The 23597-nt window shown below is 45.7% G+C and overlaps 1 protein-coding gene across 1 annotated transcript in view; it reads right to left on the reverse strand.

The window, feature by feature from the left end:
* Positions 1-9749: 9749 nt before the first annotated feature.
* The window catches only part of Kif3b (kinesin family member 3B), a 49018-nt gene continuing 35170 nt past the window's right edge, over positions 9750-23597 (reverse strand). The window contains exons 6-9 of the mRNA XM_050151113.1: positions 18983-19096; positions 18260-18365; positions 15576-15754; positions 9750-15264 (exon numbers count right to left, since the gene is read on the reverse strand). Coding sequence (XP_050007070.1) covers positions 15168-15264; positions 15576-15754; positions 18260-18365; positions 18983-19096 — 496 coding nt within the window. The 3' untranslated portion in view covers positions 9750-15167. The remainder of the gene's footprint in view (positions 15265-15575; positions 15755-18259; positions 18366-18982; positions 19097-23597) is intronic.

Here is a 23597-nt window from a genome sequence, read left to right on the forward strand (position 1 = left end):
ATTTTTTAGAAAATTGAAAAAACACGTTGGTTCTGGACTCTAGTAAGGCCTGAGTTTGAAACTGTAGCCTTTTCCCAGATGTGCGCCCATGAACAAGTTAGGAAACCTCATCAACCCAGCATTGTCATTGAACAGCAGGATACACAATAAAATGAAAGGGTGATGTGGGATTCCCCTCTGTATACTGTGAATATCATTGGTTAATAAAAGAACTGCTTTGGGCCTGTAGCAGAGCTATAGGGGAACAGAGCAAGGTGGGGAAAACTAAACTGAATGCTGGGAGAAAGGAGCCGGAGTCAAGGAGAAACCATATAGACGTGATGGACAGAAATGCCAGAATTTTACCTGGTAAGCCACTGCCATGTGGGGATACACAGATTAGTAGAAATGGGTTAAATTAAGATGTAAAAGTTAGCTAATAAGAAGCTAGAGCTAATGGGCCAAGCAGTGATTTAAATAATAGTTTCTGTGTGATTATTTTGGGGCTAAGTGGCTGGGAACTAACTAGCGGGCGGCCTCCTTACTACAAAATGGTGACCTGGACAGTGGAGTGGCACATGCCTACTTAAGAAACTGAAACGGGAGGATCACTTGAACCCACAAGTTTGAGACCAGCCTGGATAACACAAGGAGACCCCAGCTGCTGAGCTTCAGCACTGCAGATGATCAGCTAATGTCGAGTCTGCCCACCCTTTCACACACTGGTAACTACTCATGCTGGTGTCTGCTTGGATTTGCTTCCTGTACCCTCAAAGGCCAGCCAGTCTTTGGCAGTCTAGTAGGCAGCCAAACTGTTGGTGTATGAGCCAATCTCAGTAATACTTTTGTTGTAGAAAGTCTGAGGAAACATTTTAAGGAATGATACACTATTAAATGCTCTCATAACAGCTTTTGGAACCTGCTTATACAGGCGGAAAAACCTAAGAGAAGATTTTACCCAAACAGGTCCCTACAAGTGATAAGTAAAGACTTCATGGCATCCTCATTCTCATTGAGTTGCCAAATCTGCCCACATGTTGGATGTCTTAACTCATAACTCAAGTGCCATTCACCATCATTTAAATTCTACTGTTCAGTCTTCCATGACTCTGTAAGAGGTAATTAAATTACCAAAATGTTTACAGTAGTAATCTCTAGGCTTTGTAAGACCAGGAAGTTTACCTGTACTTTTCCCCTACAAAATATTACATTAATTTAAAAAGATTTTTCACTAGACATGGTGTTACATGCCTTTAATCTAGCACTCAGGAGGCAGAGGCAAACAGATCTCTTAGTTGAAGGCCAGCCTGGTCTCTAGGCGGTGAGTTCCAAGAGGGTCAGGATTACTCAGAGAAACTGTGTCTCAGAAAAACCAAGTTTTTTTTTTCATTTCAACACAAAATAGAGCAGTTCGATTAAGTTGGCAGTTATGATGATAGCTTTTCCTTTACACCTTCCATATCTAGAATGTGTGTTCCTTTATGATGAAAAAGTAAAATTTTGATTAATACCAGTCAGTAGTGGAAGAACACCTACAGGTTCTCTCTTCCCACTTTAGTATTGTTGGATCCTTAGACCAGCCAAAGGGAGACTGACGCCAGTTTTCTCAAAACTGGGAAATGACAGCCCTGGCTGATCAAGGTTTCCTGGTAGAAATTTCTTCATTAAAGACTCGTCCCTGTTTTTAATCTCTCTTAATGCTAGAAAAAAGCATTCAGAGGTGCCATGAATCCTCTTGACCTAACTTTAGGCCCTTCCCTCTACAACTAAGAAAAAAATTAAAATCACTTTTAAAGTGATTTTATTTGGGGCTGCTAAAGTTATTGCTTTGTTTCTTTTTTTGTTGTTTTTGAGACAGGGTTTATCTGTGTAGCTATGGCTGTCCTGGAACTCATTATGTAGACCAGGCTGGCCTAAAACTCCAAGATCTGCCTGCCTCTGTCTCCTGAGTGTTGGGATTACAGACATATGCCCCCATGCCTGGCTATTTTGCATTTTGAAGACAGAAACCCACTCAGTAGCCCAGGCTGGCCTCAGCAGTCCCCTGCTTTAGCCTCCCATTTCTGGGATTCCAGGTATGATCACTGTGGCTCCTGGGGCTAGAGGAAAGTCATCACAGCTCTGCCTTGTCCTGTGCTACTGCACACTCAGCAAAGCCAGTCACCACGCTACCCAGGATGATTTTCAAATGACTCCAGCCTTGGCCAGCAATGCTAGCTGCAAACCCGTGAGGCCCAGAGCGGAATCACCCAAATAAGCTGGATCCCAAGCCCATGGAATCAGAGATAGTGAATTAACGTCATGTGGGAGATAGTAGATGTTTTCAATGTCACTTAAGTATTGGAGTAATTTGTCACATACCGGCTGATTCCTAATATGAGTGCCTCCCTTCTAGGTAGTTGCTGTGGCTCAAAAGTACTTCCACCAAATTCTGTAGCGGAGCCCAGGGTGTTCCCAGCCCCTCTGGAGCCCCGGTAGATAGCAGCAGTAGCCACAGCAGCAGTGCTGTGCTTTACCTTGGAATTTGGAAAGGGAAAAGCAATGTCCAGGCCTAGGAATATCTCTCAGAGACACAGCATTTACTCGCATTTGCCTGTACAAGGCCCTGGCTCTGATCCTTAGTGCTGCAACAATAAATATCCCACTTACCTCTGTTCCTAGATTGAATCTTGAGCCAGGATTCAGACTAACCCAATTTCCCTACCTTCCTGCTCTGCTTCCATGGAGCTGTAAAGTCTAATGCACTGCCCCTTCCTTTCCTCTCTGTCACTTCGATAGTTCTTGTTATTGAAACAGGATTCCACTATGTAGCCCTGGCTGCCCTGGAACTTGCTGTAAAGGCAAGGTAGCCCCGAACTCAATGCAGTCTGCCTGCTTCCAGAGTGCACTGCCCTGCCCTGCCACTTTTATCATCCACATTTCTCTCGCCATTTCAATTGTAAGTCCTATGAACTCACAAAGGTAAGACAATAAAGTCTCTATTTCCAGGGCCTCCTGGTCTAATGGGATCATAATAGGTGAAATTCAAGTCTACATATACTGACACATATAATCCCAGGACTTTGGTGGCTGAGGTAGGACCAGTATCATGAATTTGAGGCCACCCTAGCTACAAAGTAAAACTATCACAAAATGCCAGGTGTGGTAGCACAAGCCTATCAGCCCAGCACTTAGGACAGGAAGGTGGTAGGGGGAGTGAATTTAGGGTCATTCTTGGCTACATAGTGGCTGTGCTGCAACAAACCCTGTCTCAGAACAAAAAATACATTTCTTTAGAGAGCAACAAAAAGGTGGCAACAAACACTGGGGACCTTCATGAGGAGCTGATACTTTATCTGGGCTGTAGTGATATGTTGTGCTCTAACAAAGCTTGCCTGAAGATCAGAGTGCAGAGCTGGGCACTAGAGGCCAGGCAGTGGTGGCACACACCTTAAATCCCAGGCTTGGGGGACAAAGGCAGATGGATCTCTATTAGTTCAAGGCCACCCTGGGCTACACAATATTGGTCCAGTCTAAAAGAGAAACAGCTCACACAAAAGTGATCCCAGCACTTGGGATTACATGCCTTTAATCTCAGCACTAGGGAGGTGGAGACAGGAGTGGTATGGCTGGGAGAAGAGAGGAATATAAGGCAGGAGGAGACGTGAGCTCATTGCAGTCTGAGCACTGGTAGAGGTAAGAACTCTAGTGGCTGACCACTCTGCTTCTCTGATTCTTCAGCTTTCACCCCCTGATAGCTGACTCTTGAGTTTTTATTACTAAGAACAATTAGATTTTGTGTTTCACTGGGCCTTGGAAATTCCAGGAACAAGGACATGGATTTGAGGGAGGGGCTTCAGTGTATGGGTGAACGAGCAAATGTTGGAGCAGGATCAGCAATCTAGTGAAGGAGTGTGGCTGGAGTGGTGCTAGGAATCGAACTAAAGGCAAATGTTCTCTACCTCTGAACTACACCTGCAGCTCAAGCAAAGCAGAGGAACCACCTCCCTTGACAACCAGGAATCCCCCAGAGCTCAGACACCAGCTCTTCGCCAGCCTTACAGCAGGGGCCTGACAACTGGTGCTCAACAGCCAGACCTGGGTGCTCAAATTGCTCTGCCGTGAGGAAGAAAAAGCAAGATTAAGTTACGGAGTTACCCACTATGGCTCCTGGAATATTTTTCCAGCTGAATTCTCCCTGTGTTGTTATGTTCTCTGAAGCCCCCATTCAAAATATAATTAGGAAAACCTAATTTACTCTTAACATTGATTATAACTTCACTGCCTGCTGCAAATGAGGCTGTCAGCCTGATGAAGCCAGAAGTTTCTGGCTTAGTCATTTCCTTGTCCTCCCGGCAAGGAGCTCTCCTATCCCAGAAAACAGCAGAAGTACAGCATGGATTGCTTACTTCTACTGGCACCGATAGCTTCCTACTGGGATGTAAGCTAAGTGTGTTACAACCCACTTAGACACCATCCCTGCAGTGCATGGACAAACGGCAAGTGATGGCAAGCTGATGTGCTAGTTCATAGAAACCTGTGCTGCTGCTGGAGCTTAGAAAGTCTCATGGGGAGGAATTATCTCCTAACTTAGCAATTACAGCTACTTTGAGAGCAAAATAAGAAGTAGTACATTCCTATACTCCAAGCTACTTGGGAAGCAAAGGCAAGAGGATCTCAAGTTCAAGGCCAGCCTAGGCATTTTAGACCCCAACCCCAAATAAATAAATAGTAACCACTTTTTTTTTAATGTACTAACAATTCCTTTAAAAAATAATGGTGGAACAAGCTCTCTCAAAGTGTGGTTCAGTTGGTAGTTGTCCAGTGCAAAGTAAGCCCCCAGTCTGATGGCCGGGATATGGCAGCACAGGTGTGTACTTCCTGCACTCAGGAGATCAGAGGAGAAGACCAGAAGTTTATGGCCCAAAAGTATATTAAGAGAAGTTCAAGGTCACCTGGGGCTACAGAGAAAGTGGGAGAACCTCCTGGGCTACATGAGATCCTATTCAAAGGAAGGAAAGAAACGAAAAATACAAAAATTCTACCAAGGAGTATGTCTCGAGTCCGTGGAGACTGGCACTCGCCTTCGGTGGGAAATCTTCTAGTACTCGTATCCCAAAGTTTGCCTGCCACGTAAATGCAGTTCTGTGAAGACCCCAATGTGGTTTTACTGTCAACGTGACCCAAAATTCAACTGGGAAAATAGATGCATCATTTTCATACCAAAAGAGCTAACATTTACTGACCACTTACCATGTGCCAGGCCCCATCAGAGAATTCCACAAAAAAAAAAAAGAAAAAAAAGAAAAACCACCACCACCACCAAAAACACTAAAGTTTAATGACCATCATTACTAACAAGCAGATTAGGGAGCAGGAATTCAGAGAGAAAAGAAACTAGCCTTGGGACCAGGCGGCAGACTCCATGAACTCACCATTCTGCTCTACCGCCAAGAAAAGCCTTGAGATTAATGACTTGTCTTTCTCAACCAGATATTAAAATATATTAGGCAGCTACAACAATGTGGCAATTTCAACCAAGGACGCTGAACTATGTTACTAAACAGCCCAGCCGAGAGGTGTGTAAGGACCCACAATGCACAACGGAAGTGACCACCTGAGGAGCGGAAGGTGGGCACAGTGATTAACAGCTCTTGCTGCTTCTGCAGAGCGTCGTTCTCAGCCCCTACAGCAGCTCACGGCCACGTTCAACTCCAGCTTCAGGGCATCCAAAGCCCTCTTCTAGCCTCCATGGGTGCCTCCGCACAACGTGCTACACACACACACACACACACACACACACACACACGCAGAGAAACAACCTTTACAAGTAAACTGGAGAAATGGTGGGTGTCAGCCATAGCAAACAAGCTGGGATCCCATTTCCCTTATTAAATCTAAATACATCCCAGCATACAGTTTATATTTTTATTTACATGTGGTAATGAAAGTATTGCAAGAAAAATACCTTTACTACTCTGGAGCTGGAATCTTTCTGAATATGCAAGTTCAAAAGAGCTCTATCAAGTAAGCCAGTTGGCTTGACTACCTAAATTTAAGTCCTATGCAGCCACAACATGAAGGTAAAACAATGACGACAAAGTGAGGGACTATCTCCCACCCATATTATAAAATTAAGTTTTATCATATTAATTTCTTAATAACGAGGCACGGGGTTGGAGACATGGCTCGGTGATTAAGAGCACTCACTGCTCTTCTTTTTTTTTTTTAATATTTATTATGTTTACAATATTCTTTCTACACGTATGTGTGCAGGACAGAAGAAGGCACCAGACCTCATTACAGATGGTTGTGAGCCACCATGTGGTTGCCGGGAATTGAACTCAGGACTATTAGAAGAGCAGGCAACACTCTTAACCGCTGAGCCATCTCTTCAGCCCCACACTCATTTGAAAAAGAAAACAAATAATAAAAAATAAGTCTACATTAACTGTTTGTGTCCATACCATTTTATTGAGTGAAAGCAATAATGAACCTATGTATATTGTTTTATTTGAGGTGATCCAGGTAGATCCTTAAACTACACTCACCACTGGACTAAGCCCACAGTCCCCTGTATATACTGTGAAGGCAAAACTAAAAGATCGTGCACAGATGCTCAAAAGATCATTAGCTCTGGTTAATGGACTCTCCAGGAATTTGAGTTTTTAATTTTTTTTTTAATCTTTGATAGGCTTTCACTGTGTAGTCTCTGCTAGCTCAAACTCATAATCCCCAGCTTCTTGTGTGCTAGGATTACTGGTGTACTCCCACTATACCCCGCCTTTGTGGTTGTGTTTTTTTTTTTTACCATCAGTATATAACTAGATACAAGACTGCGTAAGATCACATTAGGACCCTCCCTCAATACAACAGAGGTAAGGAGACAACCCAAGACTCAAGACAGCTAAGCAACTTGCTCTGGGTACATCATGGTCTAAACACGGGTCTGGGAGACACAGGAACTTCCCATAATGCTGCACCACTACTATTAGTACCAAGTGCTGTTTAGTAACATATGCCTCCTCTTGCATGTCCGAAGGATGACTTCTTAACCCCTTCAGCAACTCTACCCAAAGAGATGCTGTGGCTTCGAACCTCCCCGCTCGTGGCACCTTTCCTACTGTCTAGTGGCGCACTCCCGTCACTGAGAGGATTTGCCCGTCAGTGTGGCCTGACTGTCTATCATGTAGCACTTGGCTTGGCCGCAGTACTTAAATACAGACAATGCATTTACACATACACACCATGTAGTATGTAAATGAGAATGGTGTGAAGTCTAATCTGCCAGCTTTTCACACAGCTCTGCCACCTTCAAACTGCATCTGGCAATTTGCATCTGGCAGCCATGCACTTCAGTCAGGCTCTCATAAGCCTGGCTGTGAGGTGCCCCGGGGCACCATCCAGTTCCTGACCACCTGGCACAGTGCTCCACCTGACTTCGCTAGCCATTAGGCTTCCCCACTAGATGTGACATCCCCCTGTGCAGAAGCTTCATCCTGTATGCCTAGAGCACAGAACACTACCCGCTGTGTATATAGTGCTCAAGTGAATACATGGACCTGCCACCAAACCCTGGTTGCTCTCATCACTACTGGGGGAAACTTGCAAAGGTAGCAATCACTGCGTTATTAGAGCCAACTGTGGTGCGGTGTGCCTATAATCCCAGCACCTGGAGGCTGAGACAGACAGATCACATTCAGGACTGGCATGGAAAACATAGTAAGTTCAAGACTTGGTTCGCACCGTGAGTTCTGGAACAGGCAGGCCTACTTAATAAGACCTTGTCTCAGAAAACCTACAGAAACAAAAAGGATGTCCTTTATGACAGTCTGAAATCATATGGGTGCCACTACTCACCGGTCAGTTTTGGGAAGGACATGGTCCACAGTTGCAACCCATGAGTTATGAATGGCAGCTGGAACATCTCAAAGCCAGGCCCTGCTCTGAGAGCGACCTGGCCCCATTCCCTAGGGGACCAAGACACTGGTGTCAAGATGAAACAGTCCTTGGAATAATGCCTTGCACAGTGAACTGTGCCAGAGAAAACTCCTGGTGGAGAATTTGCCAACCAAGCCCAGAACCCGCGTGAATGGCAGACAGGCTTACTGGAGGCACTTAACAAAATTGCTTTCTGTTATTTCAAAGGGGAATAACAGCATTCAAGGCTTAATTAGAGCATGCTGGAGTATGAACAGGGCTGTACCTCCCTCGTGTGATGTATTTACACGGACAGAGTAGCTACAGACGTGCTGTAGAGTTGCAGTTTCTGAGTGGTCCTCCACCTGGTCCTCCATCACTCCAAGCCCTGGTCACCGGGAGTGTTCCAGGCACGTGCTGATTGGCATGTTCTTCTCTCTTTGCCCAGTGGGCACCACCTACTCAGGATTTGTCACCTCCTCTACAAAGCCTTTGTTTACTGCTCCCGGAGCACATCATCACTCTTCCCAACAGATGACACTTGCTGCAGGTATCAGTACCTACCATACCATCTAAATGCCAGACCCAGGGAGGATCATCAAGCCATTCCTTCAGGGAATTCGGCCAATAAATACACAAATGCAAATCGGAAAAGGGCTAAGAGGGGTATAATAAGGTCAAGAGACCCTCTCCAGCCAGGCAGAGATAGCAGGAAACCAAGATGTCTGTGGAGATGACTTAAAATGGTTCCTGAGAGCCGGGCATGGTTGCACATACCTATAATCCTAGCATTTAGAGGTCAAGGCAAGAGGATTTCAAGTTAAGGCCAGCCTGGGCTACATATGGATAGTCAAAAAGTCAGAAGGAACACCTCCTCCCCTCGGGGAAAAAAAAAAACCCACCCTGGTACCTAAGAGATGAGTAAGAATTGTTCATGCAGAGCAGAAAGAATGTTTTAGGCAGAGAACACGTGTATGAAACTGCCAACAGGAAGAGCCACATGGAGGCTCTGCCATCTGGCCTCAAAGGTCTGGGAGGGCAATGTGGAGCCAGGGGCAGCCCTCAAAGGTACCAGGCACTCAAAATCAAAGCCGATGATTTTTGACACATACCCCCACCTGCTCAGAAGGGTCTCAGGACATCTTACTTGCTCTCCCTGTGTCCTGGGCAACACCACCCCTAACACACAGTGTGTACACACCGGGTGCTGTTGGGCTGCATAGTCCCCAGAGCTGCAGCAAGAGACCTGCCTCTGCACACGCCCACCCCGCCAGCGAGTCCCCAGTCGGCTTGCCTAACTGAAGCAACCGGGGACTGGTTAACCACAAACGCAGTGATAAAAACCAAGGCTGCAATGACAGCAGCTGCAAGAGCTACAGTTACGTCCTTGACAAATGTCACCAACAACTCCACTGGCAGATGTGACCACCACATGCTTCTTGGACACTAAATTCTAGAGTAAACTTCAATCAGACGGTAACGCTAGTCTAAGAGGGCCTGCCAAAATCAGAGGCCCCAAGATTAAATGATCAGTATGAAGTTAAAAACAGTCTCCAAGACTTAGTAGTTTCTCAAATAATTTTTTAAAATAATGTCTAAGATGAAAATACAACTAAATTGGCATGAATATTCAAGTCACTTGGGTACTTCATGAAACAGTCCCTGGCCCAATTCAGAGTTCTCATATATTTTAAGAACACACAGTTCATATCACCCTTCAAGTACCTGATTCCTAGTTAATGGATTCTGACTATTCTCCACGAATACTTACTAAGTCAAGGCAGCCTTTGGGTTTCCTTTATGGGACAGGTTTGGAAGTAAAAGCATACCACATATAATTAGAGTATATTTTTTGAAGAAGAATAAACAAGTCATTGTCTTAGTGCTGTATGAATATTTTAATTTATGTTAGTAGGCATTTTGCCTACATGTATGTCTGTGTGCCTAGTGCCTGTGGAGGCCAGAAGAGGGCACTGGATCCCCCAGAACTAGAGTTACAGTTCTGAGCCACCATTTGAGTGGTGGGCATCAAACAAAGGACCTCTGAAAGAGCAGCAGTGTTCTTGATTGCTGAGCCATCTCTCCAGCTCACGTGTGAACTTCATGTTGGTATTCTGAGGGTTGTATGCTGCTTAACCTTTCTGAAGAGTTCTGCATACTTCCCTCTGGTGAGGATGAAGGACTGCAGGGGATGAGAGGTGGCAGCTCGTGGAAGAGTGCTGGCTCAGCACGTGCCAGGACTGCCCATGAGCCTCGGCACCACCAGCAGTGCGACAGAACTTTCTTTCACAAGGCTGTCACAAGTGCTGTTCCCGCCTGGTCACCAGTTCTCTCCTTCTTCCCTCGTCCTGCTCACTTGTGCACTCTAGACCCCGCTGTCGCTCTGGTTCTTCAGAAGCCCACCCTCTATTACTAATTGTACTTTATATTGCCATGTACTTCATGGAATTGATGAAAATTCTGGTTTTTTTTGTGGTTGTTATTTTGTTTTTTGTTGGTTTGTTTTTGAGACAAGGTCTGGCTATCCTGGAACTCGCCCTGTGGACCAGGCTAGCCTTGAACTCACAGAGATCTACCTGCTTCTCCCTCCTGAGTGCTGGAATTAAAGCCTCTATTATATTCTTTTGGTTAACACTTCCCCTTTGAAGTACAAGCACTGCCCCTTTTCCATCTGCTAAGAACCATCTTAGCGTTCCACTTGGTATACAGTAGGTACTTGATACTTGTTAGATCTTGTCATATAAACTTGATGGCTTGGTATACAGTAGGTACTTGATACTTGTTAAATGATTAGCTGCTTTTCTTTAGAGTCTGCTAAAGGTGGTTTCTAAGCCTTTGGCTAATATCAAATATAAAGCTGGTTTGCTCAGTACTGGCTCCTGGTTTCCTGGGATCTAGACTGCTCATCACATCTTGCTGAGCAGATGGCCGTATTGTGGCACTGGCCACACTGTTGAGTGTGGCTCTGGAGCACGCACAGTGCTGGTTGCTTTCACTGTATTGCTAATCTTCAGAAGGGCTCCGCTCTATTTTCACCCCACTCGTAGATAGGGGCTCCACAATCCAGAGAAGAAGAAAATCCAGAATTCTTCATATTCACTGAGCTAGAGAACAAAGTCAATGCTACAATTCAAACACAGCTCAAGAATCCCACGTCTGGGGTTTTGGGGGTTTTAATGAGAACCATCCCCCATAGGCTCACGGTCCCCAGCTGGCAGCTGTGGAACTTTTAGAACTCTGGGAACTTTGAGGAGTTTGGCTGGAAGAAATATGTCACTGGGGCTGGGCTCTAAGATTTACAGCCGTGCCCACTTCCACTTCTTCCTCTCTGCTTCCATGTGTGGCTGAGACTAATCTTTGAGCTTCCTGACGAACTCTCACCTTTGAAACTGTAAGCCAAAGGAAAATCTTCTATAAGTTGTGCTGGCCATTGACTTTTATCACAACAGAAGGGGAACTAAGCCAAGGTTCCTTCTGTTGGTCCCATTTCTCTGGAGGAAGTGTGCGACCTGCTGAGGTTCACCCAGCATGTCTTGGGATATGAGAATCTGCAAGACACGAGGCCCGATTTTGATATTTTGGTTTCTTAATGATAAACATCATGACATTTTTTAAAAAAAGAGACATGGGTATGTCTTAAAATAAACTGTATAATGTATAATATCTTCAAAACAACTTTATAAAACAAAATATCAAGTTAAAAATTTTCATGCCTCTTGCCCCAGGCCCAAGTACTTCAGGTTAGAAACTGCCACAAAAACATGACACACGTTTTTTTGTCTCTTTCCTTCTGTTCTTCTCTCCCTTTGATGATGTTGGGGATCAAAGACAGGGCCTTGCACAAGTTAGGCAAGAACTCTACCACTAAGCCACACCCCCACCTGTCACTCTCATTGCTGTACGTTTTGGATGTCAGTATTACAACTCAGTGCTGATGTTTTCCTCTAACGACAACATCTTCGACATGAGAGAAAACCACGCATGTCAGTTACTGGCGAGTCTCTTTAAAAGGCTCTAATCAATTACAAGGACACCTTTCTGTAGATACAATAAATCTGATTGATTTTTATTACACATCTTATTTTAGAATCACTTTTACATCGCTAAACAAAGAGATAATACAAATAAATATCAATTGTAAAACTTAAAAGTCCCAAGTATTGGCATATCCTTTGTCTAAAGACAGCCTAAGAGAAGGTCAAGATCATTAGTAACTCCAAAGAGCCATCAAGCCCCCGCCTTCTGCCTGCCCACATCATTCCCTTCATAAATAACCTCAGAAGCATTTTTATTCAAGAGACAGACAGAGAGGAAGGTGCCAGAATCCCAAAGTACCAGACCAAGACTTGAATGATAACTGTGGGGCTGACTATCTTCCCTAGCTCCCTCTGAGCTTTGCTTTATGGCTTTCAGAGTACATTAGTAGCCCATTTCATCCATGATGGTGTCTGGATGGTCCAAGGTGTTCACAGTGCTCCTCAAACTCGAGAGGCAAAGGTGAGGCAGAACTGGATAGCCTATGTTAGCAAGGAGTCGACGCTTCTCAGGAACTTGGCAGAGTCTACATTCAGTGAGGGAGGACTTAATACGATAAGGAAGGGCAGACAGGCCCACGCCTGAGCTGTACCACAGTCTGGCACCCTGGGTCATGGAAGTGTGGGTGGAGCAGTTTAAGCAGCATGCAGGCATCCGACAGGGGGCAATTCAACACAGGTCAGTCTTAAGAAAGTGCTTCATGCCTATGATTTGTGGCCTCTGATTCTGAATCTAGGGGTCTGGAAATTGTGTCATATGAAGCCAGATACATTCTACAGATGAGAGGGAAAGAGAGTCTGGTGGGGATTGTATGCGTAGCTGCAAACACCTCCCGGATGATCTTCTTAGATCCTTTTAAAGACTTGCTTCTAGGCTACAACAGCTGCTGCAGGCATGAAGGCCTTCCAGCATCCCAGAACATTCGAGCTAACTATCAGTATAAAGCTTTGGTCCCTCAGAGAGCTGGTATGTTCTCTACTCTTGGCTCAATTCAGAACTCAAAGCAGCAGCATTCTGGGGGCAGCAAGACATTTTAGCATCTACTCTTTTCAATATCGGATCCATGTTGAGAGAAGAGAAGCACCAGAGACTGCCCGGGAAGAGACAGCTTCATTGCCACATGGGTGGCCCTTCTACTTGGTTTCCATAGACCACTGTAGGAACACAGCTGGGGACAGGGCAAAGCTTGCTTTAATAATCATGACTGTCAGCTGGCTTTCTTCTTTTGTTTCTCTGGAAAAGTTCTGTAGATCACTTAACCACCACCACCTCCAACATATTAGCCACTTCAAGACACCAGTATTAAGGTATGGTATTACCTGAAGTTTCCAATCCTTTGCTTTGCTGCATGAATGTTTTTAGCCTACAGAATTCAGACTAACTGTGTGGAAATGTGGTAAGAGAGACAGTGTCACCAGCAGACAGCCACCTTAGACCACACATCTCGTCATTTGGTTCCTATTCAAACAGGCAAATTCTTAGTACATAAGGAGGAGGGTTTGAGCCCAAGAAAAGATAAAGACAGGTTCCATTATACCCTAGGAACTGCTGAATAGGGCTCCAGGCTCAGAAAGAATGATCACTAACATGGGGATAAATGGATCTCCATTCTGTAGAATGTCAAGACATTGCACGTGCTAGCTCCTCCTTCCCATAGGTTCTGATCCAGAAATGATATGGGGACTGAGCAGCTGAGTTAAAAATGCATCCCAAGGCCCACTTGAGTTGCCATCTTCCTGAGGCACCATGCCAGCAAGGTGCACCAGTGTGGCAGACTTGCGGACTCAAGACCGTCCCCTCAGGCTTGGATCATGGACTCAGACACACATGGGGGCGTGCTTCTAGCCTGATTAGCCATCCAGTGGCCTTTACCACAGACGAAGGCAAAGGCTGCACGCTGGAGTATTTCTAAAACTGACAAGTCTTCAGTCTCGCTCACAGATGATGAGAGCACAGACATCACTGTGCACACACAGCCCTCCACGCTCACGCATTTCTCTTGGGGGGGAGGGGGGATGAGTAACTGTCACCTAATGACCAAAATAAAGCTCGAGGTGCCAGAATATGAAGAACTAAAACTTACACACTGAACTAATCTATGTAAACAGGAAGTGTGAACTCTCCTCCGAGTCTACTCTCTCAGAGCCTCTTCTTGCCAGCACCTAGGGGAAGCATACCTCCAGCAGTCAGTGGGCCTTCTGCTCTAGGCAGACAGGATCCCTTTGCTACTGTCTCTGTCTTCCCTTCCCTCTGCTGAGTCTCCTGCCTCCAGCTCTGCATCTGCCTACTCATTCTGCCCCCGTGACCGGCATGGACCCAACTGGGCAATTCAGAAGTGCCCCCAATTCCAGTCCCATCAGAGAAGGCAGAGCCAACCCCTCCTCCCACAGAGACCCACCTCGAAGCACACTCTGTAGGCGCACTCTGAAGGAGGGTCAACACGAGCCCACTCAGCATGTGGACTTGGAGGAAGACGGTGACAAAGGAAGAGTAAAGTGACATGGCAGATGGACATGGCACTGGTTTATAGACTTAGGTCTTTAACAGGATGGTCATGGTTTTGAGGTTTTAAAAAAGCTATTTCCCCAAACTCTCCCAGGAGGCAAAGGGAATGTCTTTTCTATTGCTTCCAACACCAAGTCCTTCTGGAGCAGGAACTGGAAGCCATTGCCCCGTTCAACAGATTCCACAGGCAGATCTACTCCTTCTGAGGGGCCTGGGAGCTGGCTCGCTGGTTGTGCCATCCTAGGACTTGGTTCCAAGTGAGATCTCTCATTTCACCTGACAAAAGCAGGCACCTATTGCAGTTCTAGGGCTGTCACTTCCCAGCTCCACTGTCATTTTACTCCAAGACTCCTCACATACGGTCCTAAGGAGGCCTCGACGCCATATTGTGTAACAAGAAGGGATCCTGGTGTGAGGAAGAGGCTAGAAGAGAGGAGAGGAAGGGAGGGTGGGAACGGGAGGAAGAAGGAAAGCAAGGCTGTGGTCATTCTCTTGCTGTCCACTTGGACTTTGCACTTCACCTTACCCATGCATTTCTGAGATGCTAATTCAAGGACACGTCCCAGAGGAGCTGAGTGCCAAATCAGGACCAGCATGTTCAGGCAGAATGAGTCGCTTAATCTGCAAAAAGGCTATCTCTTCTCCTCAGGGGAACGGTTCTGCGTTTAGGCTCAAGTCATCTCTGCAGTTTCGTGCTCGCTCTTCTCTCAGAAGACAATGCTGTTCCCACCCTGGGAGGGGGTGCTGGGTTACTTAGGAACCAGCCCCCGAGACTGTGGGTAAAACTGAGATGCAGGGTTTCCTGAGGAGGAAGAGGAGGATCCTGACTTCCTGCCACTCTTGGGCCTGCAAAAGTCAAATGGACATGGCCGTTACTAACCAGCATGCAGATCTGAAGGGGGCCTTTCCTCAAAGGCCCGAAAACCAGGATTCTTTGAACTATAAACCCACTAGACTAGACCAGCATGACCTGTTGGGCCTGGCCAACCCACCTTCCAGAAGAGGCACAAAACCTAAAAGGGGGGCTTGGATGCTCAGCACTGCAGGCCAAATGAACACGGGCTGGGAGCAGGGCCTCCTGAGGGCCGGGATTAAGTATTCACTGTCACACCTGGCTCACACATGCTTTCAGACACGGATCACTAGAAGCCACTCACCTGGCCTTGGGTTTTCTGTTTGCAGTGCTTTCAAAGGATGATGCATCCACCTGTATCTCATCTTCATCCTGCAGAGCTGCATCTAGGGCAGCCTGGACTTTGGGGGAAATGGCTGGGCCCTCGTAATCTCTGGTCGTCCGGCTGGGCATGTCCAACTCCAAGAGCATGATGTTCTCCGCCTGCAGCAGAAGCACAGCAGCCATCAGCAAGGACAAGGAAGCCAGACAATCTCTGAGATCAAAACTGCAAGCTACTTGCCATTAAAAGCCTCCCAGGAGGGCTGGCGAGACAGCTCAGCAACTAAAGGTGCTTGCCACCAAGCCTGATGTCCGGAGTTTAGTCCTTGGAGCCCACAGAGTAGAAAGAATTGACTCCCACCAAGTTGTCCTCTGATCGGCAGACATGTACCATGACACACATGCATCCAAACACATACAAATAAATGTGACAGAAAAAAATGTTTAAAAGGAGCCTGCCTAGGATCTCTATGAGTTCAAGGCCAGCCTGGTCTCAGAGGGAGTTCCAGGACAGCTAGAGCTGTTACACAGAGAAACCTTGTCTTGGGGGAGGAGGGACTGGCCTAAAATGATAGTGTTGCATGTGTCTACACATGTAAATACCACAACTCATGTATATTCATCACTCGATGAACATTTGATTGGTTCTGGCTTTTGAATATTGAACAAAGCTGCAATGACGATTCATGGTATGCAAGTCCTCATGTGAACATGTGTCCTAGTTTCGTTTCTATTGTGTGACCAACGCAATGACCGAAAACAACCTGGAGAGGAAAGAATTTGATATTACCCTTCACGATTCTAGTCCACCATTGAGGAAAGCAGGCCTGCTCGCTGTTCCATAAGGCATTAACTGGCCAGGACACATTAACAGTGAGGGAGTACACTGCCTCATATCTGGCTAGCTTTTTTTTTTTAAATATTTATTTATTTATTATACAATATTTTGTCTACATGTACTCCTGCAGGCCAGAAGAGGGCATCAGATCTCATTACAGATGGTTGTGAGCCACCATGTGGTTGCTGGGAATTGAACTCAGGACCTTTGGAAGAGCAGGCAATGCTCTTAACTGCTGAGCCATCTCTCCAGCCCCCAACCTGGCTAGCTTTTTTATATAGCCCAGGGACACCTACCTAGGGATAATGCCAACCACAGTGGGCTGAGTCTCCTGCATCAGTTAACAATGAGGATAACACCCACAGACATGCCCACAGGCCAATCTGATCTACACAGTTCTTCAATCAAAGCTTCCCTCTCAGACGACTCCAAGCTGTGTCGAGTTGACAAAGGTAACTAGGACATGCTTTGGTGTAAACACAACATCCGATGTGTACTTAAAATAATGCATGTTTTGAATTATATAAGGGGGTGCGGAGAGTGAGCTAAGTGTTTCACAGATGCGTGTTAGACTTAATCTGTCTATACCATTGTTCAGATCTGGTTCCCTTGTTAATTACTTGTTGAGTTTGATCCCTGGGACTCACATGGTGGAAGAAGAGAAGCAGCTTCCACAAACTGTCATCCGACACTTGCTGCAGCATGCGTGTGCATGCCTCCCGATCCCCACAAACACACATGCACATATGTAAAAAACACTGTCATTTAAACAATTTTTAAAAAATCCACGAACAGTCTTCTGTTGAAGAATATAAATTAGATGTGTTACATTAATCTATGCTGTGGAACATTTATTTAATGATGCAAAGATGTGTTGCATTTGTTCAACTCTGTGAAGCTGTGTTACTTTGCCTGTCTAAAACACTGATTGGTCTAATAAAGAACTGAACAGCCAATAGCGAGGCAGAAAAAAGGTTATTCTCTCTGGTAGACAGAAAGAATAAATAGGAGGAGAAATCTGGGAAGAGAAGATCAAGGAGCAAGAGAAGGAGGAGGACTTGAGGGGCCAGACACCTAGCTACATAGCAAGCCACGGAGTAAGAAGTAAAGAAAGGATAAAGATAAAAGCCCAGAAATTTAAGAAAAGCTGGCTAGAAATAAGCCATGCTAAGAAAGAATAAGATTCTGTGTGATTTATTTGGAAACTGAGAGGTAGGCCCCCCAAAAAGCAAAGAGCAAGTTGGGCAGTGGTTGCTGTGGGACAATGGTCTGTACCCTGTCACTTGTATTTTAAACAAACACTGATTGGCCAGTAGCCAGGCAAGAAGTATAAATGGGGTGACCGGACAGCAAGTAGAGGTGGGGCAATGAGAAGAGGGAAGTTTCAGTCTGCAGTCATCACTCAGACACAGAAGCCAGACACAGAGCAAGCAAGATGTGACTGCCTCACCAAAAAAGATACCAAGCCACATGGCTAACACAGACAAGTATTATGGGCTAATATAAGTTATAAGAGTTAATAAGAAGCCTGACCTAATAGGCTGATCAGTTTATAATTAATGTAGGCCTCTGTGTGTTTATTTGGGACTAAACAGGTGTAGCAATCAGGCAAGACAGAAACCTCAGCCAAGAAGTGGTGGCACATGCATTTAGTCCCAGCACTTGGGAGGCAGAGGTAGGCAGATCTTGTGAGTTCAAGGCCAGCCTGGTCTACAAGCTAGTTCCAGGACATCTAGGACTGTTACACAGAGAAACCCCATCTCAAAAACCAAAAAAAAGATAGAAAAAGAAAAGAGCAAAGAGTAAAAAACCAACTACAGTCTTCTCACCCTGTATCGGGGTTCTGGCCGAATCATCATGGACATCCGTGCATGCTGGCTCAGGGGTCTCTTGTATCCCACAGCAGAGACGGGCCGCTTCATCATCTGCTGGCTCCTGAAAGCAGATGATAGTGGTTAAGGCCCTGCTGGAATATGCCCCACAGGCCAGGACCAGGCCAACGGGATAAGCACTCAGAGAGTACTCTGAGAAGTACTCCAAGCCAGAGAGAACTGAAAGCACGAACTTCTGGGACTAAGGCTGACAGAAGCCATGTGCTAACTTCTTAGCTTTTTTGCTTGAGGTGCCAACTGATTCAGATGATCAGGCCTCCTTTGCCCTGAAAGGGACCCCAGCCACTGTCTTGTTCTCAGACAGCAGATAAGCATAGCTCCCAGCACTGTTATCCCTGCTTCCTTGACAGACAGCTCCACATCTCCAGCATGGTCATGCTCCAGGTGTAGACTGACATACAAAATAACCCTTCTGTCCTAGCACACCTCAGCCGACAGGGAAAAGGAAGATTGGAGGTCATGGGAAACTGTAACTAACTGTTGTTCTAATATCATGATTGAACCCAGTTTGTACCTCCTGGGCCTGTAGCTCCCACAGAATTAGGCAGGCAGGTTCCAAGTTTCAATGCATTCTCCCCACATCCCAGTAGCCCGGTCCCATCATGCAACATTCTTTTGTTTTCCCACCAGCAAGTCTGCTTCAGGTCAGCAGTGACTCACCCCAGTCTGGTGAGAGGGTGTAATTTCCAGTGGTCTTCTTCATCATCAAAGAAGGACCTATTCATAATTTTATTCTTCTCTTCCAAGGGGATAAAGTTTTCTATAATAAGATGCCTGTAAGAATACACATAGATAAATACACATAAAGAATGCACACAGAACTAAGCAAAGGCACAGACCTATAGTCAGCTACCTGGAAAGCTGAGGCAGGAGGGTCCCTTGAGTATATGATGCCATTCTGGACTAGAGTGAGATCCTTTCTCCAAAAACAACAACAAAATAAGAGTAAGAGGGGCTGGAGAGATGGCTCAGCGGTTAAGAGCACTGCCTGCTCTTCCAAAGGTCCTGAGTTCAATTCCCGGCAACCACATGGTGGCTCACAACCATCTGTAATGGGGTCTGGTGCCCTCTTCTGGCCTGCAGGCACACACACTGACAGAATATTGTGTACATAACAAATAAATTTAAAAAAAAATAAGAGTAAGAGTCAAAGACACTCAGCAAACATTAAACCCTACACAGTTAAGACACAAACATGAAAGACACCTGGTCCTTACCTGATAAAAGAGGTAACAGGTAACAGTACAGCATCAGCAGGTGCTAATTGTAATTGTGATCTGTGTCAGGAATATGGAAAGGACACTCCTACCCAGGCAGAGTAAGGATGTGAGTGGACAGTGTGTGTGTGGGGGGGGGTGACACAGAAGCCATGCTAGGGCAAACATTTGTTTCCCAAAGTATCTGTAAGTGGGCCTTCTGCAGTGCTGAATACAGGACAGAAGAAACTAGCTATTGTAGACCAGGCTGGCCTCGAATTCACAGAGATCCGCCTGCCTCTGCCTCCCAAGTGCCAGGATTAAAGGCGTGCGCCACCACCGCCCGGCTCTATTAATACAGTTCTTGTTCTGATCTTTTTTCTTTTTTTTTCTTTTTTTTTTTTTTCTTTCTTTCTTTCTTTATTTATTTATTAAATATTTCAGTCTCTTCCCCACCTCCGCCTCCCCTTTCCCTCCCCCTCCCCCAATCCGTTCCCCCTCCCTCTTCAGCCCAAAGAGCAATCAGGGCTCTCCGTCCCGTGGGAAGTCCGAGGAAAACCCTCCTCCATCCAGGTCTCGTAAGGTGAGCATCCAAACTGCCTAGGCTCCCACAAAGCCACTACATGCAGTAGGATCAAAGACCCATTGCCACTGTTCTTGATGTCTCAGTAGTCCTCATTGTCCGCTATGTTCAGTGAGACCGGTTTTAACCCAGGCTTTTTCAGACCCAGGTCAGCTGGCCTTGGTGAGTTCCCGATAGAGCATCTCCATTGTCTCAGTGTGTGGGTGCACCCCTCGCGGTCCTGAGTTCCTTGCTCATGTTCGCTCTCCTTCTGCTCCTGATTTGGACCTTGAGATTTCAGTCCGGTGCTCCAATGTGGGTCTCTGTCTCTGTCTCCTTTCATCGCCTGATGAAGGTTAATATTCAGGAGGATGCCTATATGTTTTTCTTTGGGTTCTCCTTCTTCTTTAGCTTCTCTAAGAACCCGAATTGTAGGCTCAATGTCCTTTATTTATGGCTAGAAACCAAATATGAGTGAGAACATCCCATGTTCCTCTTTTTGGGTCTGGCTTACCTCACTCAGGATAGTGTTTTCTATTTCCATCCATTTGCCTGCAAACTTCAAGAAGTCCTTGTTTTTTACTGCTGAGTAGTACTCTAATATGTATATATTCCATACTTTCTTCATCCATTCTTCAATTGAGGGGCATCTAGGTTGTTTCCAGGTTCTGGCTATTACAAACAATGCTGCTATGAACATAGTAGAGCATATATTTTTGTTGCATGATAAGGCCTCTCTTGGGTATATTCCCAAGAGTGGTATTGCTGGGTCCATGGGTAGGTTGATCCCAAATTTTCTGAGAAACCGCCACACTGCTTTCCAGAGTGGTTGTACAAGTTTGCATTCCCACCAGCAATGGATAAGTGTACCCCTTTCTCCACAACCTCTCCAGCATAGGCTATCATTGGTGTTTTTGATTTTAGCCATTCTGACAGGTGTAAGATGGTATCTTAAAGTTGTCTTGATTTGCATTTCCCTGATCGCTAAGGAAGTTGAGCATGACCTTAGGTGTCTTTTGGCCATTTGAACTTCTTCTGTTGAGAGATCTCTGTTCAGCTCAGTGCCCCATTTTATAATTGGGTTGATTAGCCTTTTACAGTCTAGTTTCTTAAGTTCTTTATATATTTTGGAGATCAGACCTTTGTCAGTTGCGGGGTTGGTGAAGATCTTCTCCCAGTCAGTGGGTTGCCTTTCTGTCTTAGCGACAGTGTCCTTTGCTTTACAGAAGCTTCTCAGTCTCATGAGGTCCCATTTATTCAATGAGGCCCTTACTGTCTGTGCTGCTGATGTTATACGTAGGAAGCGGTCTCCTGTGCCCACTTGTTGTAGTGTAGTTCCCACTTTCTCTCCTATCAGGTTCAGTGTGTTCAGACTGATATTGAGGTCTTTAATCCACTTGGACTTGAGTTTTGTGCATGGTGACAGACATGGATCTATTTTCATTTTTGTACAGATTGAAATCCAGTTTTGCCAGCACAATTTGTTGAAGATGCTCTCTTTTTTCCATTGTATAGTTTTAGCTCCTTTATCGAAAATCAGTTGCTCATAGGTTTGTGGATTAAAGTCAGGGTCTTCTATACGGTTCCATTGGTCGACTTCTCTGTTTTTATGCCAATACCAAGCTGTTTTTAATACTGTAGCTCTGTAATAGAGTTTGAAGTCAGGGATGGTAATGCCTCCAGACGTTCCTTTATTGTATAAGATTGTTTTGGCTATCCTGGGTTTTTTATTTTTCCATATAAAGTTGATTATTGTCTTCTCCAGATCTGTGAAGAATTTTGATGGGATTTTGATGGGGATTGCATTGAATCTGATCTTTTTTCTACCTGACTACAAAGAGGACTGTTACAGTGTGTGTGTGTGTGTACATGTGTGTGTATATGTGTGTGTGCATGTTTGCATGCATGTGTGGGTGCGTGTGTGTGCACATGCGTGTGTGCTAGTGCTGCAGTGCATGTGTGGAGGTCAGAGAACAACTTCATGGAAAAAATTCTCTCCTACCTTTATGTGCTTCCTAAGGATCAAACTCAGTCACCAGGGTTACACAGCAGGCACCTCTACCTGTGTTCATCTTAGCAGCCCCACACACATTGAATTTTTTAGGTTATTTTATATGTATAGAATATTTTGCCTGAATTATATGTCTGGGCACCACTGTAGTGCCCACAGAAGACAGATGAGGCTGTCAGATATCCTGGAACTGGAGTTATAGATGGTTGTAAACCACCATATAGGTATTGGGAACTGAACCCAGGTCTTCTGTAGGAGCAGCAAGTGCTCTTAACCACTGAGCCATCTCTCCAGTCCCCTTACACACATTGAAGTTTAAGGACTCCTTTCCAAATTTAAAACTTGACCAGTAAAAGAACCTGTTTGAAAATCGCTTTAGGGGAGGGGTCTGTGGGGGGGGGATGGAAAGAGAGAGTACTGAGACACACAACTGGAATGAGGGGCATCTCTGGGAAGATCTGGAAACACAGTGCATCCGTAAGAGTGACCCTCACTAAGACTCCTAGCAATGGGGGCTATGGAGCCTGAACCAGCCATCTCCTGTAACCAGGAAAGACTTCCAGTGGAGGGACTGAGATATCAACCAGCCACAAAAACAAAGCCCTTGACCTACAATTTGTCCTGCCTACAATATGTGCTTCAGTAAAGGCAGCACAGAAACTGTGGGAGTAGCCAACCAATGGCTGGTCCAGCTTAAGAACCATACCATGGGAGGGAGCTCACCCCTGACACTTGCTGGAGGGCCAGGACCCAAAGGTAGGATAGCCAGAGACCTAGGATAGAACCAAACACAACTGGGGAAAAAACAGCCAAGGAAATGACTCCTAACAATATTCTGCGGTACTCACAGACTGGTGCCCAGCCCAGTGGTCAGCAGAGAGGCTGCACCCAGCAACTGCGGACACAGCTGCAGAGACCCACAGCCAAACTCAGACGGAACTCAGAGAATCCCAAGGAAGAGGAGGAAAGAAGGATTGTAGGAGGCAGAGGAGTCAAGGACACCACAAGTAAACCCACAAACTCAACTAACCTGAGCTCACAGGGGCTCACAGAGACTGGACAAACAACCAGGGAACCTGCATATATGTTATGGTTGTGTAGCTTAGCCTTCTTGTGGGATTCCTGACAGTAGGGGCAGGGACTGGCTCTGATTCTACTGCTTGCTGTTGGGACCCTTTTCTCCTACTGGGCTGTCTCATCCAGCCTTAATAGGAGAGGAGGTGCCTAGGCTCAGTGCAACTTGATATTCCTTGGTTGCCTGATATCCATGGGAAGGCTGGCCTTTTCTGAAGAGATGAGGAGGAGGAAAAGAGGTAGAGGAAACTGTGGTAGAGACATAAAACCAAAAAATAAATAAATATCAAACCAAAAAAAAAAAAAAAAGAACAAGAACATTCCTTTAATCTCAGTACTCAGGATGCAGAGGCAGAAGTAGGCAGAGCTCTGTGAGTTCAGTGCCAGCTTGGTCTGCCTAGTGAGTTCCAGGTCAGCCAGGACTACACCATG

Source organism: Alexandromys fortis, unplaced genomic scaffold, assembly GCF_014885135.2.
Source record: "Alexandromys fortis isolate MF-2015 unplaced genomic scaffold, M_Fortis_MF-2015_v1.1 scaffold_27, whole genome shotgun sequence".
In the NCBI taxonomy this organism is placed as follows: domain Eukaryota; kingdom Metazoa; phylum Chordata; class Mammalia; order Rodentia; family Cricetidae; genus Alexandromys; species Alexandromys fortis.